The sequence below is a fragment of the Hemicordylus capensis genome, chromosome 6 (assembly GCF_027244095.1).
Source record: "Hemicordylus capensis ecotype Gifberg chromosome 6, rHemCap1.1.pri, whole genome shotgun sequence".
In the NCBI taxonomy this organism is placed as follows: Eukaryota; Metazoa; Chordata; class Lepidosauria; order Squamata; family Cordylidae; genus Hemicordylus; species Hemicordylus capensis.
This window is the reverse complement of record NC_069662.1, coordinates 132,848,991-132,870,786: the sequence shown is the minus strand read 5'-3', so window position 1 is coordinate 132,870,786 and position 21,796 is coordinate 132,848,991. Positions and strand designations below refer to the sequence as shown.

Below are 21,796 nucleotides of genomic sequence, written 5' to 3'. Positions count from 1 at the left end.
TACAACTACCAAAACAAAAATAACTAAAGTAAAAACCAGCTATTTTTGTGCACGTGGGACTTTGTGCATATCTTTATTAGCTTAGTTTATTCATCTTTATTAGCTTAGTTTATACAGTAATATTGATGCTTGGTTACAATAAAATATGACCTCTGTGTGTTCTACTGAGTCATTATAACCAGTCAAGGGTGTGTTTTCTTGGTTGGCTGGTTTCACCTTTGTCTGACTACAGGCAGTAGTTTTTAACAAAGCTCAGGAGTTTTGATGGCATTCTAAACTATCCACACATAAAAGTCCTGTCCAATCAAACTAAAGCAGAAGGATCTCTGCAAGCAAAGCAATTTAGAGGAGCCTACTGGGTTAGGATTGGATGGGCCTATCTGAACATTTTAATTTCTGTATTTTAACTGGTTTGTTTAAATTGGTATAAGCAAGGAAAATAGGAAGGTTCCAAAGAGCTCAGTATAAAGAAGGGTCTGAACAGGATCACAGAGAGCTGGCTAGGGTATCAAATGGAGAGCTTTGGAGGAAGAAGAGCTGACGAGAGAAGCAGCAGAATGAAGAAGGCAGCCTGGGAAGGCTAGTAGGAGGGCAGACACCGAAAAGCTGGTCACTAGGAAGGCTGAAGAGGAGTAGAAAGGTAGGCTCTGCTCAAAACACTTTTTAAAAAGCTGAGTGTCTAATCTGAGCACCTCACCTAAGAAGCTCTGCCCCTATACTTTCCGCTGAGGGAACAGCTGGCTAGCAAAGCTTCCTCATCTTCAGTGAGCCTGGCAGGTAACTGGCCAGCAACAGAATGGAGAACTAGGTGGAGACAGCTTTGTGTCCAAGACAGCAGTCAAGGCAAAGACCCAGGACAGCAGCTGGGCAGCTACATCAGAGCTCTCGGGGCTCCACATTTCAAGGCTATCTGCCTCAACAGTTACCAGAAGTCAGTGAAGGGGGGGAAGGTTCCTTTTATTTTGAGGTTCCCAGTGAGTGAGTGTTTTTGCAGTGGAGAAAGGGAATCTGGACCAAGGCTTTGGTAGCAATTAGGACTAAGCCCAGCATCATTAAACAAATCCTTCAGTCCCTTTAGTTTATTTTAAGCTACCTTTGAATCGCCCAGCTTAAATACATTTTAAATATTCCCTTATTAATAATACTAAACTAAAACCCTGACTTAAAAATCCATTGACAGCAATCACCAAAAACTGAATTGAGACAGAATGAATACATTGTGTGGATGCATATAAGGAATAGATTTCCCTAGAGGTTCTTATTCTGTCACCAGATACCCACATTTCAGACAGTCTCATCTGAATACTTCCACTACAAAAGCAAAAATGAAAACAGAAACTTAAAATTCACTTACTTTAGGAAGCCCTGTTTGTGTTTTTTGCTCTCATAATTTCCATAAACTATCTGGAGCAGCAGACTTGCAAGTGTTATCAGCTGGGCATCAGGTGAGGTATAGAAACCCTTCAACAAATTGTACCTGGCCTCATCAAATAAGATAAGAATAGTCAGAGGATCTTCAATCTGTAACATAAAAAGAAATAAATTACAAAACTAGAAGGTAACTAGTTGCCAAACCTGAGATGCTGAAGTTTCCCCTGAAACAGACAACCTTTATTGTTTTGAACTTAGAAGCAGAAATGATGGCCAACATCCAGACTAATGAGGAAGGAGTGATTTTTGCCAATATTCCCTCTTGTCTTCTGTGCCACCCCAAAATATGTCCTTGTGGGTTGTGGAACCGTCAGGGGCATATTTTCAGGAGGCACTGAGATCTGCAGAAAGAAGGGGAGAACTGGTCAAAATCACCCTCCCCCTAAGATAATGCAAAACATTGTTCAGCATGTGCAATGTTAGTCTGGATGTCAGCCAGGGTATTTATTTAAAATGTACACACACTGCATGAGGATCCACAACATGTTTCTAAAGTGCTTCTAGAGTGCAGGCACAGGCAACAGCACACATGTAGAGGGACTGGGGGAGTTCTGCAAGAATCCCTGTTGCATCCCTGCAGTAACATGTGCACTTCATTAATCACGATGTCAGCCACAGATTTTAAGTGGCTGTCTGTCTTCTAGTGTTTTCTTTGACCTGTCTTGGGTCCTACATGAAGATGAGGCACTTCTAGTGTGTTCTACACCAAGCTTTATATACTGTAATTTATTTTTTATTTTTAATGGTTGTTGCAACCATCTTTCTTTTTTTAGTTATGCTTGGAAAATAACCTCAGAAAATTATACCTAAAGAATTCAGAATAAGGTCCAAATAAACCTTATTATATTGGCCTCTGGTTTTGTCCCTGTATTTGGTATAGAAACAATGCAAACCTTTTTCTCAACCTCAAGAGGTAGTCTCACATCCCTCCTCAGGAAAAGCTGTGGCGTCTCCCTTTGAGGATCCAGATTTGTCAGTTCAGTGAGTATTTCTGGCCAATCACGAACATGCTGCAGAGGCTTGTGATATGGCTTCAGCTGAAGACCTGTACAACAATTATTTATTTTACATATTTTTATACCGCCCAAAACTTACCTCTCTTAAAATACATCCAAGTAAAGGAATACAGTATAGAGTTTAATTTGAGGGAAGAGATTTTTTAAAAATTAAAACTTCATAAATATGAATTGAGTGTAAACTAAATGATGCTATACCATACTATCAGTATCAGTAAGAAAAATGAATTTCCTTGCATAGAAGAGGTGTCAAAGCCAGGTTTTTTTGCAGAAAAAAAGGGCAGCATCCAGATCTGTTCACTATGACTTAGCACCATTGAAATCAATGTGACAAGTTAATCATGACTAACTTAAGTTCCATTAAATTTTAATGAGTCTTAATCATGACTCTTGTAGTGACCAGCCTCCCCTCCCTCTAAAGAGTTAACTGGAAGTGAACCCTTATCCTGACTGACAGGCTGGTGAACTCCAGGGCTCAGTCAATCAGCATGCCAGGTGGGTGGGACCTAGAGAACTGTTGCCAGGAAGAAGGGAATTCTTTGTTAGAGAAGAAGCTTGGCTGGAGGTGCACAGGAGGATATGTGGCCATGGAGGCTGGCTGCAGGAGAATAACTCTGCAGATCCTTAAAAGACAGGAGGGCAGGAAGTGTGAATTCTCGTCAGGTGTTTGGTGAGTTCAAGGGAATGAGCCAGGGCTTATGGCTTTGGGGAGTTTAAACTAGGGAAAAGTTTGTTTAGTCAGACTTTGCTTTAGGGGTTGCTATATTTCCTTGGTGTGTGTGCTTTTACATATTCCTGATACTGATCTATTATTGTTTACCTGTAACATAATTAAAATAAGAAACATTAGTCTATGCCCATCCTATCTAGGGTGTTGCAAGAGACCCTATAAACATTTAAGCATGCCTAAGACAACCTATTTTTGTAATCTACTAAGTACTTTTGAGTGTATTTAAGAAAGCTAGAACGCTTCAGATAGAAGCAGTCTATAGTAATTTAATAAAACTAGATTTTAAAAATTCTTTTCTTTTTACAAGCCTCTTCGAGTTGATTTTTAACTCAGGAAAAGAGGGGGCTGAAGTGGGATTTCTCTGGTGCAAACATGTCCTCAAACATTCAGCAGTTATCAGTTTTCTCACCATGTGTAGGCTGGCACGTGGAAGATTTTTTTACTTGTCCCATAGCAAAATTAAGTAAGTTTCCCCTGGGATTCCACCCCGAGCCCAGGGAGGTTCAAGCTCTGTTGATAAGAGGGGTGGTGGTGGTGGCAGCATTTTGAACCTACCAATAATACAGAAGAGTTTTAGGAGAAGCCTAGCCAGGCAGCTCAATTTCTTTCCCTCACATGAGCTTGCTTTGAGACAAAGGCTGTAATCCACTACAACTCTAAAGAATACTCACTCAAAAGATCCGTAAGGGATGGATAGAAAGACCAGGAAGGGATGGATGGATGACCTGAAAGAATGACTAGAAACAGACACAGAAGATATCATCCATGATTCTAGGGACCATGATTTATGGCTTTTGCCAGCTGCCAACCTCCTAACCAGAGAAGGCACATGAAGAGAGAGCAGTAAACTGGAGATTTCAGCTACTTCAGAGTCCAAGTAAAAACATTAGTGATATCAGCAATGCAGTGTGCCTTACTGATTCCTGTTATTTGGCTTAAAAGAGGATCGGATCATCTACTGGGGCAGAGCAGGAAGGAATTCAATCCTGTTTTCTGCTAATCTCAAACAGATCACCTGTGAGAACTATGCCTCTGGATAGTGTTATCACTAATTTGATAACATTAGATCTGGATCTAGATCACATCAGTTACAGGTGAGCAACCTGTTTTTTGATTGTCTGCAAAATTATTTTAATAGAAGTTAAAAGCTTAGTTCAGTACATCCATGCATGTAGTGGAACATGTTTATAAATATTAACACTTTACATTAAATCCTAAATACTATGTTTGGAAGAAAAATTCACATTTCCTAAGATGACTTCCTTCCTCCTTCAAATTACTGCCAGTGAGTGTCAAAGCAGATTCTAGTTCACTTTTCAGTGAGCCCATGTCTTACCAAGGACTTGATTTCCTACTATCTCCTTCTCCCCGCCTGCCCCCCATGTATATAGCCCTTTTAACTTGCAGTTCTGTATTGTGTTTTGCCCTCACAACAAGCCTATGAGGTCTTTTTACTAATGGTGTGGGAGATGATGACTTTCCCCAAAGTCTGACAATACTTCCACAACAGAAGAGGGACTTGAACCAAATTTCCCCAAAGCTAAGACCCAAACTATGTGTTATGGGGAGATGTGTGGGTGCCAATGTCCTATGGCTCCTCAGTAATGTGTAGTTGGTGGGGGAAGAGGAAACAGATGATGTGATCTGATTAGCTTTCCCAGTCCTGACAAGTGGCAAAGCAGGGGATGGGGAAATATTAATATAATAATGACATCCCGTTACACTGTTTTCCAACTATATATTGCCAAGTAGATGGATCCAACTGACCCAACAGGACCAAGTGACTTTATCCAGTTGCACAGTCTCACATATTAGGAAGGTTCTCTTAGGTCTTACAGTTCCTCCTGCTGATGAAACAAGAATGGAGGTGCCAAAAGAAATCTGAAGAAGTCTGCTTTATTGTCTTGTCCCAAAGCCAGGAACCCATGAAGCAAGGTGAGGTGAAATGAGGTGAAGCAGTTGGGTTGCAGCACCCTGGATAGCTCCAAGTGAGCAACTTGATCCAACCAGAGTCAATCTATTAAGTCCCTCTTGGCCTGTTGCAATGTTGCTGTGCAGGCTTTAGGGAGAGCAAAGTATGTAATGAGAAAGAGGCCAGTTCACTGGGTCTCTGCTTCCATTGCCTCCACTTCTGGGTCTCCCAGCTGGCATGCTCAGGATCTAGTCTGGCATCAGGGCTTGGGGCTGGCTACTCTGGTCTGACTGTTCCCCCCACAGGATCGGACTCCATGCTACTGTTCAGAGCTCAGGCCGTGACATATACTAGATGTTTCCATATTACCAGCACTTCACTTATTTACTACTTATGTAAGGCAATAATCATGTTCTAAACCTTCCTCCAAACATTCTTAAGATACCAATTTTCTGGTTACTTACTAAGGTTTTCAGAGCAGATCCAAATAGTGAAGTACGGCTGTTTTTCCTGGGAAAGACGCATTCCTTCCATTATCTGTTGCACAGTAGTGTTGTTTCCATGCTTCAGCTCCACAGAGCGGTATGATCCATCCATTCGATAAATGCGCACTTTTTCATACTATGGGAAAACATGAAAACAGGTTTCCACACATTTTGCTTGGCCTTGCTATCCTACTACTCACTAAGCTGAAGAAGCTGTGAAAAAGGCCAATTCCATGCTAGGGATCATTAGAAAGGAGATTGAAAATAAAACTGCTAATACCCTTATACAAAACGATGATGCGGCCACACTTGGGAGTACTGCATACAATTCTGTCACCACATCTAAAGAAGGACACTGTAGAACTGGAAAAGGTGCAGAAGAGGGCAACCAAGATGATCAGGGGCCTAGAGCACTAGAGGCAAGACTACAACACCTGGGGCTTTTTGGTTTAGAAAAAAGATGACTGTGGGGAGTCATGATAGACGTCTATAAAATCATGCATGGTGTTGAGAAAATTGATAGAAATTTTTCTCCTTTTCACATAACACTAGAACCAGGGGTCATCCCATGAAACTGATTGCCAAGAAGTTTAGGATCAACAAACGGGAGTACTTTTTCACACAACGCATAATAAACTTGTGGAATTCTCTGCCACAGGATGTGGTGACAGCCAACAACCTGCATGGCTTTAAGAGGGGTTTGGATATCTTCATGGAGGAGAGGTCTGTCAATAGCTACTAGTCAGAGGGCTATAGGCCATCTCCAGCCTCAGAAGCAGCAGGATGCCTTTGAGTGCCAGTTGCAGGGGAGTAAAAGCAGGAGAGAGGGCATGCCCTCAACTGCCTGCCTGTAAGCTCCCAGTGGCATCTGGTGGGCCACTGTGTGAAACAGGATGCTGGACTAGATGGGCCATGGGCCTGATCCAGCAGGGCTGCTCTTATGAAGTGGCAGGGTCTGAGCACTTCTGAGGTACAGAACAAATTCAGGGTTGATCCCTGCACTCCTCACCAGTTCAAACTCAGGGGAGTTGGAGGTCATCTGTGTCATGGAATGCTTCTAAGACACTTGGAGTGAAAGTGAAACATAACAAAGATGAACTGGAGCAGGAAGTGGGGGGAATCATCTCTATTCTTACCTAAAAGATCAGGAAGAAAGCTGGGGCTCTTCACATTTGCAAAGATAAGGGGGAGGGAGCAATACTCATCACGGCGTATATGGTAAGCAAATATGTGTATCTCCGATTGAAAAACAACTTTAACATGCAAGGCAAACTAGCATAAAGATAAAATATTACCTACTTATGCTTAAGTGGGAGTTTTCATGTCACTTTGGGAGCACCAGGCTTTTAAGAAACTTAACTTGCATGCTGAACTGACATTTAAAAATTTACAAGTTTCCAATTCTTCTATTGCATAAGAACTTACATAAATTAAAATAACTCTGAGGGGGAAAGTGAATATTTTAGAAGGCCAGCAGTCATTAGGAATTAGATAAAAAATGGAAATGCAATCCTAATTATTTTGCAGCCCAGACAATAGGGCACTTGAATTTTAGTGACTACCCATGAGATTAGTGTTTCCTTCTGCTTTTTAGTATCTTTTCACTAACTGTAAACATGTCTCAAAGGTGAATGCATACCGGCTTATTTATGGCCTCCTTCAGCAAGTTAGCTGTTTTCTCCCATTCATTTTGTTTGTTCTCTTCACAGACATTCAATGGGGTTCTTCTTTGTTGATCAGTAATGTGCTATAAACAAAAATATGAAGGAGTTAAAAATACAGCTTTCTAAATACAGGGACCCCTCTAAGGACTGCACACCAAACTACCCTGTCTTGGAAAGCAGCCTCCACTCATGAGCTAAAATGGCTGTGCTGTAATGAACTGCATTTTCCAGTTGCAGTACAAAAGACTGGCTCATGTCCATTATTAGGAAATTAATGTTTGAGGGCACTCCTAGCCAGGACGGGCCTTCTCCATTGCTGCCCCAAGCCTTTGGAAAACACTTCCTGCTGAAATAAGAGCCTCCCCATCTCTTACAGCTTTTAAAAGGGCAGTCAAGATGCATTTGTTTACCCAGGCTTTTAATTATATATTGTTTTAATTGTGTTTTAAATGTTTTAACTTTTAAATTTTAGTTGCTGAAATATGTTAATCTTTTTATTGGTTGTTTTTATTGTCCTGTAAACTGCCCAGAAAACTTGCGTTTTGGGTGGTATAGAAATATGCTAAATAAATAATAATACATTATGTATTGTGGGTGATCAGAGCTCTGAATCAGAGCACATCACAACCCATACTGTCAGGTTGCTGTTCCATTCACTGACTCTGGGATCAATCACTGCTAGTTCAAAATAACAATGGTCAGTCTAAACCAGTTGGTCCCTGCAACTGTGGAAAGAGGCACCTTCGAAAGTAGTGGCTCTCACATTTAGCAGAGGGAGACTAACTGTCCCTATTCATCCCAGCATAATGCTCCTCTCAGTGGTCATTGCTGGCGTCTTCTTTGTGTTTCTTTTTTGACTGAGAGCCCTCTTGGGCTAGGCAACCATGTTCTCTTCTTTTTTGCTATGTAAGCTGCTTTTGCTGAAAAGTGGCATATAGATAGTCTACATCATAAAATAATAGTAGTAGACCATGATCATAAGAAGTTCCTCTTTTCTGCAGTAGTTCCTCTTGTGCTTCCTGCCCTGCACTACTTTTGCTGCTGCCAGTAACACTTAGAAGCACCCTGATTGTTTTATCCTTTACAACTGGAAGCATCGCGCATTTTCAAAGGCAGACTGAAATTGCAATTACAAAAGCATCTTACCCGGTCAATTTCTGGATGGTTTAGGAGTATCTGAACAATATCGGCATGCCCACCGCCAGCAGCAAAATGAAGTGGGGAGCTAAGCTGTCCATTCAGCAAGTTTGGATTGCATTTCCCTTTGTCTAGCAGCATTCGGGTGGCTTCAACTTTTCCATACCTACACAGAAAGCAAACACAAATGGGAAGCGTAACAGCCAAAACAAAGGTAAGGTTGCATGTGTTTTATTAAATCCTTCCAGCCATATGTACAAGAAGTGAAACTTTCTTGATAGTCATTTTAGTTCAGGCTGCATGACTGCAAAACTAAGAGTTTTCTGGAATAAATTCATGCTCCACAAAATATTATTGCTATATGAAATTTGGCAGGCATTATAGGCAGGAACCAGACTAAAATAGTTATGTTTTGATTGTGAGCCCTTTTGGGACAGGGGGCCATCTCTCTATGTAAATCTTTCTATGTAAACTGTGTTGAGAACTTTCTTTGTTGAAAAATGGTATATAAATATTTGTTGCAGCAGTAGTAATGAACGATGGCTATGTACCACTGAAATTAAAGAAATTTAAGTTAGCCGTGACTAAATTGTCTCATTGATTTCAATGGTACTTAGTCATGACTTAGTCTGGAACCTGCTCAATAGGGGCTGAGTTACAGATGGAGGGGGAAAGTTACAATTCTAAGCAAAGTCATTCAATTTATTTTTTTCAAAGTTGAAAAATGTGAGAATTTTTTACTAATTCCACAATAGTGAAATTTTTCAATTTCAAGGATACATTTTAGAAAGGTTGCAACTCTCAGGTGTAGTGCTAAGATTACGACTAGGAATGAAGTGACCTAGTTCAAACCCCTGCTTAGCCATGACCCTCACTGGTTGATCTTGGGCCAGTCACTCCCTTGGCCTAAACCAGGGGTAGGCAACCTTGGCTCTCCAGCCACAATAAATTGTGGCTGGGTATGATGAGAGCCATAGTTCAACAACAAACATACAAACAAACCACCAACAGCAACAGGAGAGCCAAGGTTGCCTACCCACTGTGCAAATAACTAAAGCTGACCTATTCAAATGGAAAGCCAGTTACCATAGTGATCACAAAGTTTCCACAGAGTCTGGAAGTTTCAGCTGCCCAAGCCCCCTTTAAAAACAAACATGTAATAATTATTATAGGTGAGTGAAATGCCCATCATTATAGTGTGTGGGAGTGGAGGTGGTGGAGGGAAAACTGCCACCTGGAGGGAGTTGCAGAACACCACACTGCATTTCGGGACCTTGTCAAAGGAGGCCAAACCACCCACTATGAGAGGTAGAACATGAGCTTTGTTGCCACTGCAAAAAACGCTCCCTGAGTTCAGCACTTTATTCTTCCAGGGTAGGAGAGAATGGCAACCATCACTTGTGTGGGAGAAAGTAAAGGGTTGCATTTAATTTGGGTGGAAGCCAAACTTGCTCTTGATAATCCCAGTGTCTGGAACAAGGTTTTGGCCTCTCCTAGACTTCAGCTTGTTCACTATGTACTACAGAACTCAAGGGGGGGGGCGCACTGAGAACCGAGCTAACCCTCAGTTTCATGGCTATACCCTTTCATCTGCATCACCCCATCCAAGGTTCTGCTTCTTACTCGAATGTGATGAAACCTTGGGGATGATGCTTATGCATACACAAACCATTAACTTTATAAACAATCCTACATTCTTCAAGTGCTACTCTGCTCACCAGCATGCATAATGGATGGGTGCCCAGTGGTCACTGTCCAGCTGGTTAACTGAAAAGTGGTCATCTAGAAGTTGGCTCAATAACTCAGAATCTCCTTCACAGGCACTGCGATGAAGAGGGAAATCATCAACCCACTGACGTTCCCTAGGAGGAAAATTCAAAACAATAGAATATTTCAGTCTTGTTATACACACTGAAAGCAATTTGTGGCTCTTATACATAGGTGAGATCCTATTAACGTGCATAGAATTGCAAATGAGACAGTTTTCCTTCCATGAATATACTTTTATAGATTGCACTTTAAGGCTGCAATTCTGTTCACACTTCCCTTGGATTGAGTCCCACTGAACACAATGGGATTTACTTAGGAATAAACATGCATAGGATTTTGCTGTACGCTTCCCCCATTTAAAGTTCGTAAGAATCTTTGAGGTTCAGAGAACAGATGCAACAAGGACTGTAAAAAAGAAAAATTAATGAAATATATCACAGTACTTGTCTTCCATGACACTGCTCATGCTGCGTTGCCACTTTTCACGTTTTGGGATCTGTATTTTTGAATAGTCTGGGGCTCCGAGTCCAAAGTATGGATTTATAACCACTTTGTCAACCTGAAAATATCATATAATAATAATTTTTGAAAATTGGCTAAAATGGACACTAAGGAACGTTAACATCTAGCATTGACACCAAAGCCCTCTTAAATTCATAATTTCCCCCTCTTACCCTGTTAGTATACTGAAGATCTGACCCAAACAAAGGGTTGTAGATGCACATGTCTGCCCTCTCAAGTGCCAGCATTTTACTTTTGATTTCTAATGCAGTATATCCCATGTGAAGTGAGCTCTCTGTCTGACCAGGTTCAACAGCATATGCGGGGTTTGTGACATTTGTTTTAATTCGCTCCAAGGGAGATGGTCTGAATAAAGCTGGGATAGAATGCGATTGTGAATGTCGTTCTTCCAGCCATCTGCAAAACAGAATGGCCTCATTAGCATTTTACTGAACATCACAGCACAGTGTAACACAAGATACTACATTAAAACTACAGGCAGATCCAATGGTAAATTTCTTAGGATCAGCAGCCTGTCGCTGCTTGAGGCAAGTCACAAGGTGTTGTCCCATTCCCTCGTCAGTCCTGCCCCCTGGGTGAGCCTGAGGTTGATGCCATCCTACCACCACCTTGCCAGCCCTGCCCACGGATGTCACCCTGCTTCCCATCACTGGCCTCACCTTCCGGGACATGCTTTGTCATCTGCCCCGGCACTGCTACTTGCCGTTTCAGGCAATAAGCATCTGGCTTTGCTGACCTGTCCATTTCTCAGTGCCACTGCTGCTCTAGAACCACTCCCTTCTCTCCTGCTGTCGATCCCCTGCATCACCAAACTTTCCCACTTTGTCTCCTCCTGAAATGAAGGAGGCAAAGCGGATAGTTTTGTTGCTGGAGAGACTGGGGGGTGGGGGGAGGAGAGAGCAGGTGCTGGAACAGCAGCGCAGTGGCGGTGGCGAGAGACAGATCGGTCAGCGATGCTGGATGCACAATGTAAGGAGTGCTGCCAGCTGGAGAACAAAGAGCACCCTCGAAGGTGAGGCCAGTGAGGGGAAGCAGGATGGAAACAGTGATGGGCTCTGGCCCCTGGGAGTGGGGCCAGTGAGGGGGGGGCAGCAGAGAGGAGGTGGCAGAAACAGCGGTTGCGGTGACACCTGAAATAGGGAGCCCACACTCACAGCTCAGTGGCTCACTTGCTGCCTGAGGCTGTCACTTTATATAGCCTCATGAGAGAGCCGCCCCCGAGAATCAGAAAATAATATATTTTGGCCATGACCCACCTAACGCTGCAATCCTATGCGCCCTTGCTTGGGAGTATGTGGAACTGAACTGGGGCCTGCAAGTCCCACTGAACTAATGAAATGAGTTAATCATGACCAACCTAACTCCCATTGCTTCACTGCTTTCAACAGGATGGTCACGACTAACTTTAACTGCAGTGGGTGCTTTGCATGCAATTTAGAGGATCAATCGAGAGCAGAGAGCATCATCTGCTGAGATTTTCCCTTGCTCTTCTATAAGAAGCAAAGTAATTGATTAGCACAATGGGAAATTCCCATGAAGTGCACCAAAGAGTTCGCACATAGAAAAGAACAAGAAACCACTTTCATGTTCTGTTTCATGGCCTTTGTTCATAATTCATACAATAGAAGTTCCATACATAAAAGGCTGAAGATTTAGCTTCACTGATTTCAGCAAAACTATTCATATTGCACACTGTCCTGTCCTACATAGACCTTAGTACTTTGAACATCTGAATGATGAGTGCTACACATTTTGGAGCAAATAAGCTGTTTTTTGGCAGACAGAAAATGCAGTTGAAAGTCCTGCACATTTCATGAACCATGAAGATCATTGTGCTACAGCAATTACTTTACTAATCAACATATCTCATAAAAACGGTATGCAGGCAGCTCAGATATTACTCAACTGCAGAGGAAAGGGGGAAATATTTGAAAGTTACTCCCTTTCCATGCACCACAGAAATGTTCCCTGCATGCAGTGTTTAGTCTGGAAGTAAGTAAAGTGTGCCAACAAGTTGATTTCGACTCCTGGTGCCCACAGAGCTCTGTGGTTTTATTTGGTAGAATACAGGAGAGGTTTACCATTGCCTCCTCCCACGCAGTCTGAGATGATGCCTTTTAGCACCTTCCTATATCACTGCTGCCCGATATAGTAGCAGCGGAGATTTGAACCGGCAACTGTTTGCTTCTTAGTCAAGCATTTCCCCGCTGTGCCACTTAAGGTGTAGGCCACTAAAAAAGCATAATTCTTTAGTGTTATCTGTTTATTTTTAAACTTAAATAGTTCTACTGAAACATTTTATTTTATTTTATTTTACATTTATATCCTGCTCTTCCTCCAAGGAGCCCAGAGCGGTGTACTACATACTTAAATTTCTCCTCACAACAACCCTGTGAAGTAGGTTAGGCTGAGAGGGAAGTGACTGGCCCACAGTCACCCAGCAAGTATCATGGCTGAATGGGGATTTGAACTCAGGTCTCCCCGGTCCTAGTCCAGTACTCTAGCCACTACACCACACTGGCTAACATGACTTACTTATCCAAGTAAATTAACATTCTAGCGGTAAGTGTTGCAAAGTGAGTGCTGGATTCACTGCAGACCCTCATGATGTCTTGTAAGCAGTAGAAAATTGGACAGCCAGGATTGTACGTATACTTTGTATTATCTACAAAGAAAAGCAGAAATAAAAATGCCCATTTAAAACCTTAAAAAACTCTTTTACTCCATTGCAGAGACAGAGTGCTGTAGTGGTTAGAAAATTGGCCATTCTGGGCAAATTCCAAGGCTGAAATCTCCCTGGTTTCTTAAAGGGTGAGAAAAGGGAAAAGATGTCAGAATATGGAGACAGGAAGCCGTCTGCCTTACTGGAGTGTAATGTTCCATATGAGAGCAAGATTGGGGAAAAGCCAAACATGGAAGTTTATGCTAATAAGAGGCCAAGGGAAAACAGAGGCCAGCGCCAAAGAAAAAGGGAGACCAAAAGGTCAATTGGTGCAAAGAACAGCATGGAAGAGTGACTACTGATATCAGAAGAATATTTATTGGACGGTACCAATGCATTTTGAGCTGTGGCTTGTTCATCGGCGGGGGGAGCAGAACAGAACAATATTCTAATAATATTGTTGCTAATAAGAGTCCTTCATTTCTCACACAAATGTGGGACAGTGTGAACTTAAGCAACAAACAATTATTCTATCTATCTATCTATCTAGAGCCCCTGGTGGCGCAGTGGTAAAACTGCCGCCCTGTAACCAGAAGGTTGCAAGTTCGATCCTGACCAGGGGCTCAAGGTTGACTCAGCCTTCCATCCTTCCGAGGTTGGTAAAATGAGTACCCAGAATGTTGGGGGCAATATGCTAAAATCATTGTAAACCGCTTAGAGAGCTCCGGCTATAGAGCGGTATATAAATGTAAGTGCTATTGCTATTGCTATCTATCTATCTTTATTTTTACACCACCCAAAACATAAGTCTCTGGGTGGTTTACAAGAAGATTAAAAGTAAAACATTAATTAAAAACAAAAACAAAACATTTAAAAGCAAGAAATTTAAAACACAATTTAAAATTTTAAAACAATATTCTAAAAACAACATTAAAACAATCAAAACAATATCAGTTAAAAGTCTGGGTGAAGAAATGCATCTTTAGAGGCTTTTAAAAAGATGTCAGAAATGGGGATGCTCTTATTTCACTAAGGAGCGCATTCCAAAGCCTCGGTGCAGCAACGGAGAAGGCTGGGCAGCAACGGAGGAGGTCCCTGCGAATGCAGATGGACCTCTCCTGATGATCTCAATGGGTGGTGGGGTTCATAACCAAGAAGAGGTTCTCTTAAAAACCCAGGGCCCAAGCTGTTTAGACAGAATCCTGAAGCTACTTGACACCCACGAGGTAGTCAGACAGAACATTTTTTCTGGACCATTTAAAGAACACACAAGGTTGATGCTACATAGGCAGGGAAAATGTTATCAGACTGTCTCCCTTCAAGATCTTGGAATTCAGCTTTGCACTTGAGTGAGTGAGACTGTTACAGAGACAACTGTTTGGTGCCCGGAGAAGCAAGCTTTCATTTCGACCAAAACAGCAGTCATGCAACCTGAACTGGTGCAAACAGCATGAAAAGGCAAAGCATATCAAATCCTTAAATAAGTAATGAAGCTGAATGACTAAAGACAAGCCCTGAGAAATTGGGTAACAGTACCCTAAAATGCAACAAAGGCAAGCTCTAAAACAGTTGACTAGATGATTCAATGTACTAATGCCCTTCATCTTGGCAATCCACCTGGATAGCAACTCCCCCCACCCCATTGCTTGCACAATAGAGATCCCTAATTATCTCCTCTGGCTTGAACCTTCCCATCCTTGCAGCTCTTGCAGAGAGGACCCCAGAAAGACAAACCTATAAATAATCTCTGCTTTAAAACACAAGTGTGATCTGAAAACATGCAATTGTAGCACTCACTCTGTTCCTGCTTTGCCCTGGTCTCCACCTCATCAGGCACTTGGTTATTGTACTATATCCTTATCCAAATGTCCCCTCAGAAGCAGTCATATGCTTGATGCTCCTCTCATAGTTCCCCAAGCAGTCCCTATTCCTTCTTATTCCCTCACATGGTTGAGTCTCCAAGTTAGAGATCTGCACATATCGAGATTCATGTACAGATTTGAAGCACAGATCCAGCACCTTTAAAAGTGAGGAGAGCAGGTCTATACCTGCTCCTTCTCCGCTCCATGCAGCTTCTTGCTGTGGCGGCTCCCTCCCCCGCACTAGCCCTCGGGTGGCAGTGGCACAGTGATTGCATGCACATGGCCTCTGTGCATGCTGATCACGCAAATGGCTGTTGTACATACATGGAGGCCATGCGCATGCCACCACGCAAGGTCTGCTGGGGGTGGGGCGTGCCCCCGCAGCAGGAAGCTGAGTGGGGTGGTGGAGGAGCAGGTATGGACCTGCTCTCCTTACTTTTAAAGGTGCTGAATCTGTGCTTCGAATCTGTGCACAAATCTTGATATGTGCAGATCCCTACTCTGAGTTGCTCTCCCCACAGGCAGAGAGATTGGTATGTACATTGGTGCTTGACCAGATACCAATTAGACTTGGACCTAAGGCGCCTGCCTAGTGCTTCTCAGTCCCCCAGTGAACATAGCTGCAGACTATTCCTTGTGTTAGGGATGCGTAAGGAACCAGCAGGGGCCGGTTTGAAGGCAGGGGTGAGACAATTTTAAGGGCGGAGGAGGGTGCACTTAGTCTTCCCTCCGCTTTCCCCCCACCAGCAGTCGCTTCAAAACTGGTCTGGAGGGACAGCAGCATACCTCCCTGCCGTCCTGTCCACTCTTCAGACCAGAAGTAGGCAGAAGTAGCTTGCGCACATGCTTGAACATGAACTCTCCTGCAGCCAACCTCCATGGCCACATGTCCTCCAGAGGACCTCCAGCCTAGCTTCTCTGAACAAAGACTACCATTCTTGTTTCCAAAATTTCCAGCAACCACTCTCTAGGTCCCACCCCCCTGGTGTGCTGATTGGCTGAGCCCTGAAGTTCACCAGCATGTCAGTTAAGAGAGGTTTTACTTCTGGTTAGCTCTTTAGGGGGAGGGGAGGCTGATAACTACAAACAGCATTATTTTATGCATATTTTCTCAGAAGTATATCCCACTGAAATCAAAGGGGCAATAATTACTCTGAAGTAAGTGTGCATAAGATCACAACCTGAGACATCATGGGAAATATAGGCTGGTTTATCACATTGTTCTTACACACTTGCTGTTCTACTCACTCCAGCATCGGATGTTGAACTGAAGTCTCCAAAAGTTTATTCGCTTAAAATGAGGTGTCTGCAGCACTTAAATACTAAGTATTTTCTTTTTAAATTAAAAATAATCAAAGACTAAGCTTTGAAACTGAATGTGGTGCTGGATCAGATGCTTTATAAATAATGACAACAACATTTATGTTTTCTTTCATCTGAAACAGGCCATAAAAGCTCCATTCCAGAAACCACTTATGAGAGTACTCCTTACTGGAACTGTTTTGGTGGAGGTGGCATTAGGCTTATAGGACTTATGCAAATTTTAAGGGAAATGATACTGATATCTTCTAAATGTGTGTAACTTCAATATTTATATTTTAATTTTACCTTTGACAACTGTTGGTACAACAAAAAGGGACACATCCTTGCCTGTCTTCTCGCCATCAAGAGGAAACTTCTTCATTAGCAGAACTCGCTTTCCTGAATAAAAAAAAATACTACAATTAAATAGCTGAATAATGTCTCCTTACTCATCATGAATCTTCCTTGCTAACACATAAGATACTAAAAACTAGGTGTATGCTTATGTCACATTTATTTGCTCTCAGATTCTACACTGGGCATCAATCCTTGAATAGGATGGACACTCAATGTCCAAATGGCCTCGGTCAGTCACAATTGCTTGAATGAGCTCAATGTGATTTCACCTGAAAAAAATTATTTATTATTAAACTTTTATACTGCCTTTCATTAAAACAATCCCAAGGTGGTTTACACAAAAATTATAAACAAGACTATAAAAATGACATAATTAAAATATTAAACTAAAATATAAAACAAATCTGACTACTAAGATTTACAATACAAGCATAAAAACTGTACAAAACGTGGACAATCTTTGGAGATAGCTAGCTAGCCATGTGCATATTTGTTCTTTGCCCTTCCTGACTGGTTATAGCCAATTGGTCCAAGTTGTGATCAATGCATCCATTCAGGAGAAGTTAGTTTTTGTCCCTATGAAAACTATTACAAAACCCTGAATAAGTATTAGCACTGTGTAATCTACAATTTGGCCAGTTGATTAAGCAAATGATAGCAATGTAGTTCATGGCATTCTGAATGACAAAGATTATCTAGCTCAGTCGTGCCTCAGATCTGATTTTAGTCCTGATACTGCCTTCCTAACCATGGTGGACAATCTATGCCAGGACTCCAACAAGAGAGTGACTCTCTGGTGAGTCTCCTGGATATCTCAGCAGCTTTAGACACATTGATCAAAGAATTATTCTGGAGCAGCTGGCTGGGTTGGGAGTTGGAAGCAACATGCTGCAGTAGTTCTGCTCCTATCTGACTTCAGAAGGTGGTGTTGGGGGACTGCTGCTCTACCCAGTGGGTTTTGTCCAAGGGCTTCTTCAATGCTCCATCTTGTTCTCCATGCTATTTAGCATCTACATGAAACTGCTGGGAGATGGGGTGGAGATTTGTGAGGTGTCATAACAACATCCAGCTCTATTTTTCCTTTTCAGCATTACCAGTTGAGGTGGTGAAAGTCCTGAATAGGTGCTTGGGAGTAGTGATATTCTAGATGAGAATGAATAAACTCAATTCAGGTAATGTGAGGAACTGTTAAAAATGGGAGGAGTAACTGGCCTCGGAGTCAGTGGCTTCCCTATTCTGAACAGGGTCATGCTCCCCCTTGAACAGGTGTGCATTTTGAGATACAGTTAGACCCAGCATTGTTCCTTGATTTCCCAGTAGCTGCTCTGACCAAGAGCTACTTTTACCAGTTTTGACTGCTGTGCCATCAGTGGCTACTCCTAGATTCTGCTTTGGTAACCTCCCAGCTGGACTACTGCAACACAACACACTACTGTGTGGCGCTGCCTTTGAAGACTGTCCCAAAGCTTCAATATGTGCCATATGCAGCTTCCTGTCTGATTACAGGAATTAGTGGCAGGGAGAAAATGACACATATGCTAGAACAATTGCACTGGTTCCAAGTTAGATTCTGGGCACAATCTTAATCCTGGTTTTAACCTCTGAAGTCCTAGGTGGCATGGGCCCTGGTTATCTAAGGAAGTACCTTTCCCTGTACCAGCCTTTTCGTACATGGAGATCTTCAGGGAAAGATCTTCCCCAAATTTCCCCTCTTTCTGAGATTAGATTGGCAGGAACAAGGGACAGGGCAGTCTCAGCAGTAGCAACATCTCTGTGTCACCACCTTCCTAGGGAAACCTATTAAACTAAAATCCTCTTCACTTACTAGAAATAAATGAAGTTGCTTCAGTTTCAGTAAGCATTTGAGGAATGAGAACTATTGTTCTAGCTGCACTAAGTGCCACAAGTAGGATATAAACATGAAAAAAGCTTGTTCTGGCTATCTCTTTTAGACTTTGTAGTTTATGGCTGTTTACAAGAAAAACCACAGAGCAAACAGAAAAGGCTATTCTTTACCTTTAATACCTTGATTTCCTGGTGAAATTGGTTTAGTGGTTTCCAGTATATAATCCAAGATGCTCTGTGTTACATCACTGCCTCTTTGAAGTTTGGTTTCCAACAACATTTTCCTTCTCTTTTTCTTATGTCCTTCAATGGGAACTTCAAGCAACAAAATCTGGTAACAAATTAAACATTAGTTAGACAAAAAGGACAGCATCTATATTGAATGAAGAAAAAAAACTGCAATCTAAACTCAAGCTGCACCAGCACATGCACAATTAGAATATGCTATAAAACACATGCTATATACTTATGCTATAAAACACAACTGTACATTGCAAGCAACACAATGGTGGTGTCAGAGGCAGATACTGCTGGCAAAAACGTTTAGGCTTATTATGCAAGTGTTTTATTCAAAAGTTGTGTACTTCTGCAGCAAATACCCTGCATAACAAAAAGTATCTGGAAACATAAAAATAACATAGTTCAGTATTTAAACTGTGTTCATGTGCAAGATCTTTTCAGAATGCATTACTGCTACTGTGAACCTTTCCTGGTGGAACCATTTCATTATTCTTTGACTACTTACTTTGCAAGAACAGCTGTGTGGGGGAGAGGGAGGGGGGAGGGGGAATTTGAGTCAATGCTTATTCTGTTGCAAATTCATGCATCTACTTTTTAAAAAATGATATAAATCTACAATTTTACAATCACAGTTAACCATAAGGTTATAATCACATTTAGCATGAGTATGTAGCTATGATGACTATATAATAAAATAATACAGTTCCTCACTAGCATGTCAGAATGTTCTTACTAGAAATATATTTACTACCTGTTTACAGTTTCAAGAATTATTAAGAGGTGTTTCTTTGTTTTTCAAGGTTTTTAAAAAAACAAAACAAAACATGAAAGATCAGCCCAGTTCAGTTGTCATAATTTAATCACAGTTTTACATAATGTTCACAAGCTTTGTGTGATTTTCTCTCTCAATGTTTAAGCTTCTAGTCCTGGTTTAGAACAAACTAGAATTTGCTATGAACCAAATCCCAGTTTGTTCTAACCAGAGTGTATGAACAAGACAGAATATGAAACTGGGATCCAATACAGGGGTGAGGATTCAATTCCAGTTTCATATTCTAACACTCTGGTTAGAACAAGCTGGGATTCAGACATCATGACAAATCCTGGTTTGTTCTAAATCAGGACCAGAAGTTTAACACTTCTTTCCCTTGCACAGAAAATGGAGTGCATGAGGCTGAGGCTTGTGAATGTTCTGCAGAACCATGATTTAATCATGTCTCATTCATCTGATCCAAGCCAGCACTCCTGACATGTAAGGTGAGCAGAATCCAGCTACACGCAGTCATGAGAAAGATTTAGTAGCAACTTGTATGATGACTCGATCACCCTGCAGCTATCACAGTATGGCTTTTGAAGGCAGCAAGAAACCCTTTGGAATGCTGAGACAGGATTCCAAAGGAACAATTTCCTATGCAGAAAAGATAATCCTGTAGGAAATTCAAGAGGTGAGAAAATGCAGAAAAGATAATCCTGTAGGAAATTCAAGATGTGAGAAACTGTCCATCTCAGGGCACTTCCAGAGTTTCCATCTGCACCGTGAATGCTTGTAGGACTAGGACACCATTCTTACTGAGGCTCAGTTGTCTACAATTACACCACCTCACTACATTTAATGCCACTTCAACCCATCCTCCCAGAAGAAAAGTAATTGAACCTCATATGATTTAGCCCGATATTCACGAGAATTCAGGCTCGCAGTATTCTTTGGACGAATGACAGCCACATAAGCTTCATTTATTATTTCTGGGTTTCCCATGGTTTGCTGGGTTTGTTGTTACTGAAAAAATAAACAGAAAACATTAAATTAAGAAAAGCTCACAAAAAACAGCAATTATTTCATTAATTTATATAGCAAGTTTATTGGCCGCCTGACCTCCTTAGACTTGAGGTGGTTTACATAAATTAAAACAACAACAATGAAGACAAGAGAAGGGGGGGATAAAAAGAAAAAGGAGGGAGAAAGAAAAAGACACCCCCCCCCACACACACGTTAAAAACTAAAAGCCTGGCAAAATAGATAGGTTTTCAGGAGCTTCTTAAAGGACAGAAGGGAGGGGGCATTACGAATTTCAGGAGGCAGAGTGTTCCAAAAGGAGGGGGCTGCAACAGAGAAGGCCCTACAACGAGCCTGGGCCCCATGTACCTCCCCCAGGGCCTGGAACTCTGAGAAGGCCCACCTGAGATGACCTCACAGGGCGGGTCAAAGTTGGATGGGAGAGGTGGTCCTGAAGGTACACAGGCACCAAACCCTAAAGGGTTTTATAGGTGATAACCAGCACCTTAAATTGTGGCTTTGTTTACTAAATTAAACATATGTGGATGTTTTCCTTAGTTTAATTCATGCTAAAAGAAGTCTGAAATGCTGGTGAGCCACTGCCAGTCGGTGTAAAAAATACTGAGCTGGACAAACCAATAGTCTGGCTCAGTAGGTAGCTTCAAATGTTCAGCTTGACTCTGGGCCAGTCACTTTTCTCTCAGCCTAACCTACTTCACAGGGTTGTTGTGACGAGAAACCTAAGTATGTAGTACACCGCTCTGAGCTCCTTGGAGGAAGAGCGGGATAGAAAATGTAATAAATAAATAAAATAATAAATAGCTTTCCTGTGCTTGAGGTATGGACACTATCAGAAGCCCCTGACTCAAAGCATCTGAGGGTGGAAGGAAACTGAATCAACCACCTGCCCAGGGCTGATAGATTATTATTAGTAGTAGTAGCAGTATTTATTAGTACCACACTTTTCAAAACAAAGGGGTTTACAATAGACACAAACAACAAGATTAAAAAAAATATTAGAACTAAACAATACAGAAAACACCAGCAATTTAAACTGAGCCTGGAAATAAATAGTCAACCAGTGCAG

The 21,796-nt window shown here is 41.8% G+C and overlaps 1 protein-coding gene across 11 annotated transcripts in view; it reads right to left on the bottom strand.

The window, feature by feature from the left end:
* Nucleotides 1–21,796, bottom strand: part of KRIT1 (KRIT1 ankyrin repeat containing) — a 38,616-nt gene that overhangs the window by 7,541 nt on the left and 9,279 nt on the right. For 7 of the 11 annotated variants that reach the window (XM_053262343.1, XM_053262342.1, XM_053262338.1 and 4 more), the window contains exons 2-13: nt 20,590–20,712; nt 18,867–19,026; nt 16,800–16,892; nt 13,203–13,332; nt 10,820–11,063; nt 10,589–10,704; nt 10,094–10,237; nt 8,385–8,541; nt 7,214–7,321; nt 5,554–5,710; nt 2,325–2,476; nt 1,355–1,521 (exon numbers count right to left, since the gene is read on the bottom strand). In XM_053262343.1, the coding sequence (XP_053118318.1) occupies nt 1,355–1,521; nt 2,325–2,476; nt 5,554–5,710; nt 7,214–7,321; nt 8,385–8,541; nt 10,094–10,237; nt 10,589–10,704; nt 10,820–11,063; nt 13,203–13,332; nt 16,800–16,892; nt 18,867–19,026; nt 20,590–20,691 (1,730 nt within the window). In that variant the 5' untranslated portion in view covers nt 20,692–20,712. Of the gene's footprint in view, nt 1–1,354; nt 1,522–2,324; nt 2,477–5,553; nt 5,711–7,213; nt 7,322–8,384; nt 8,542–10,093; nt 10,238–10,588; nt 10,705–10,819; nt 11,064–13,202; nt 13,333–16,799; nt 16,895–18,866; nt 19,027–20,589; nt 20,713–21,796 lie in introns of those variants that run through there. The other 4 variants (XM_053262333.1, XM_053262335.1, XM_053262334.1 and 1 more) reach the window with 3 other exon arrangements.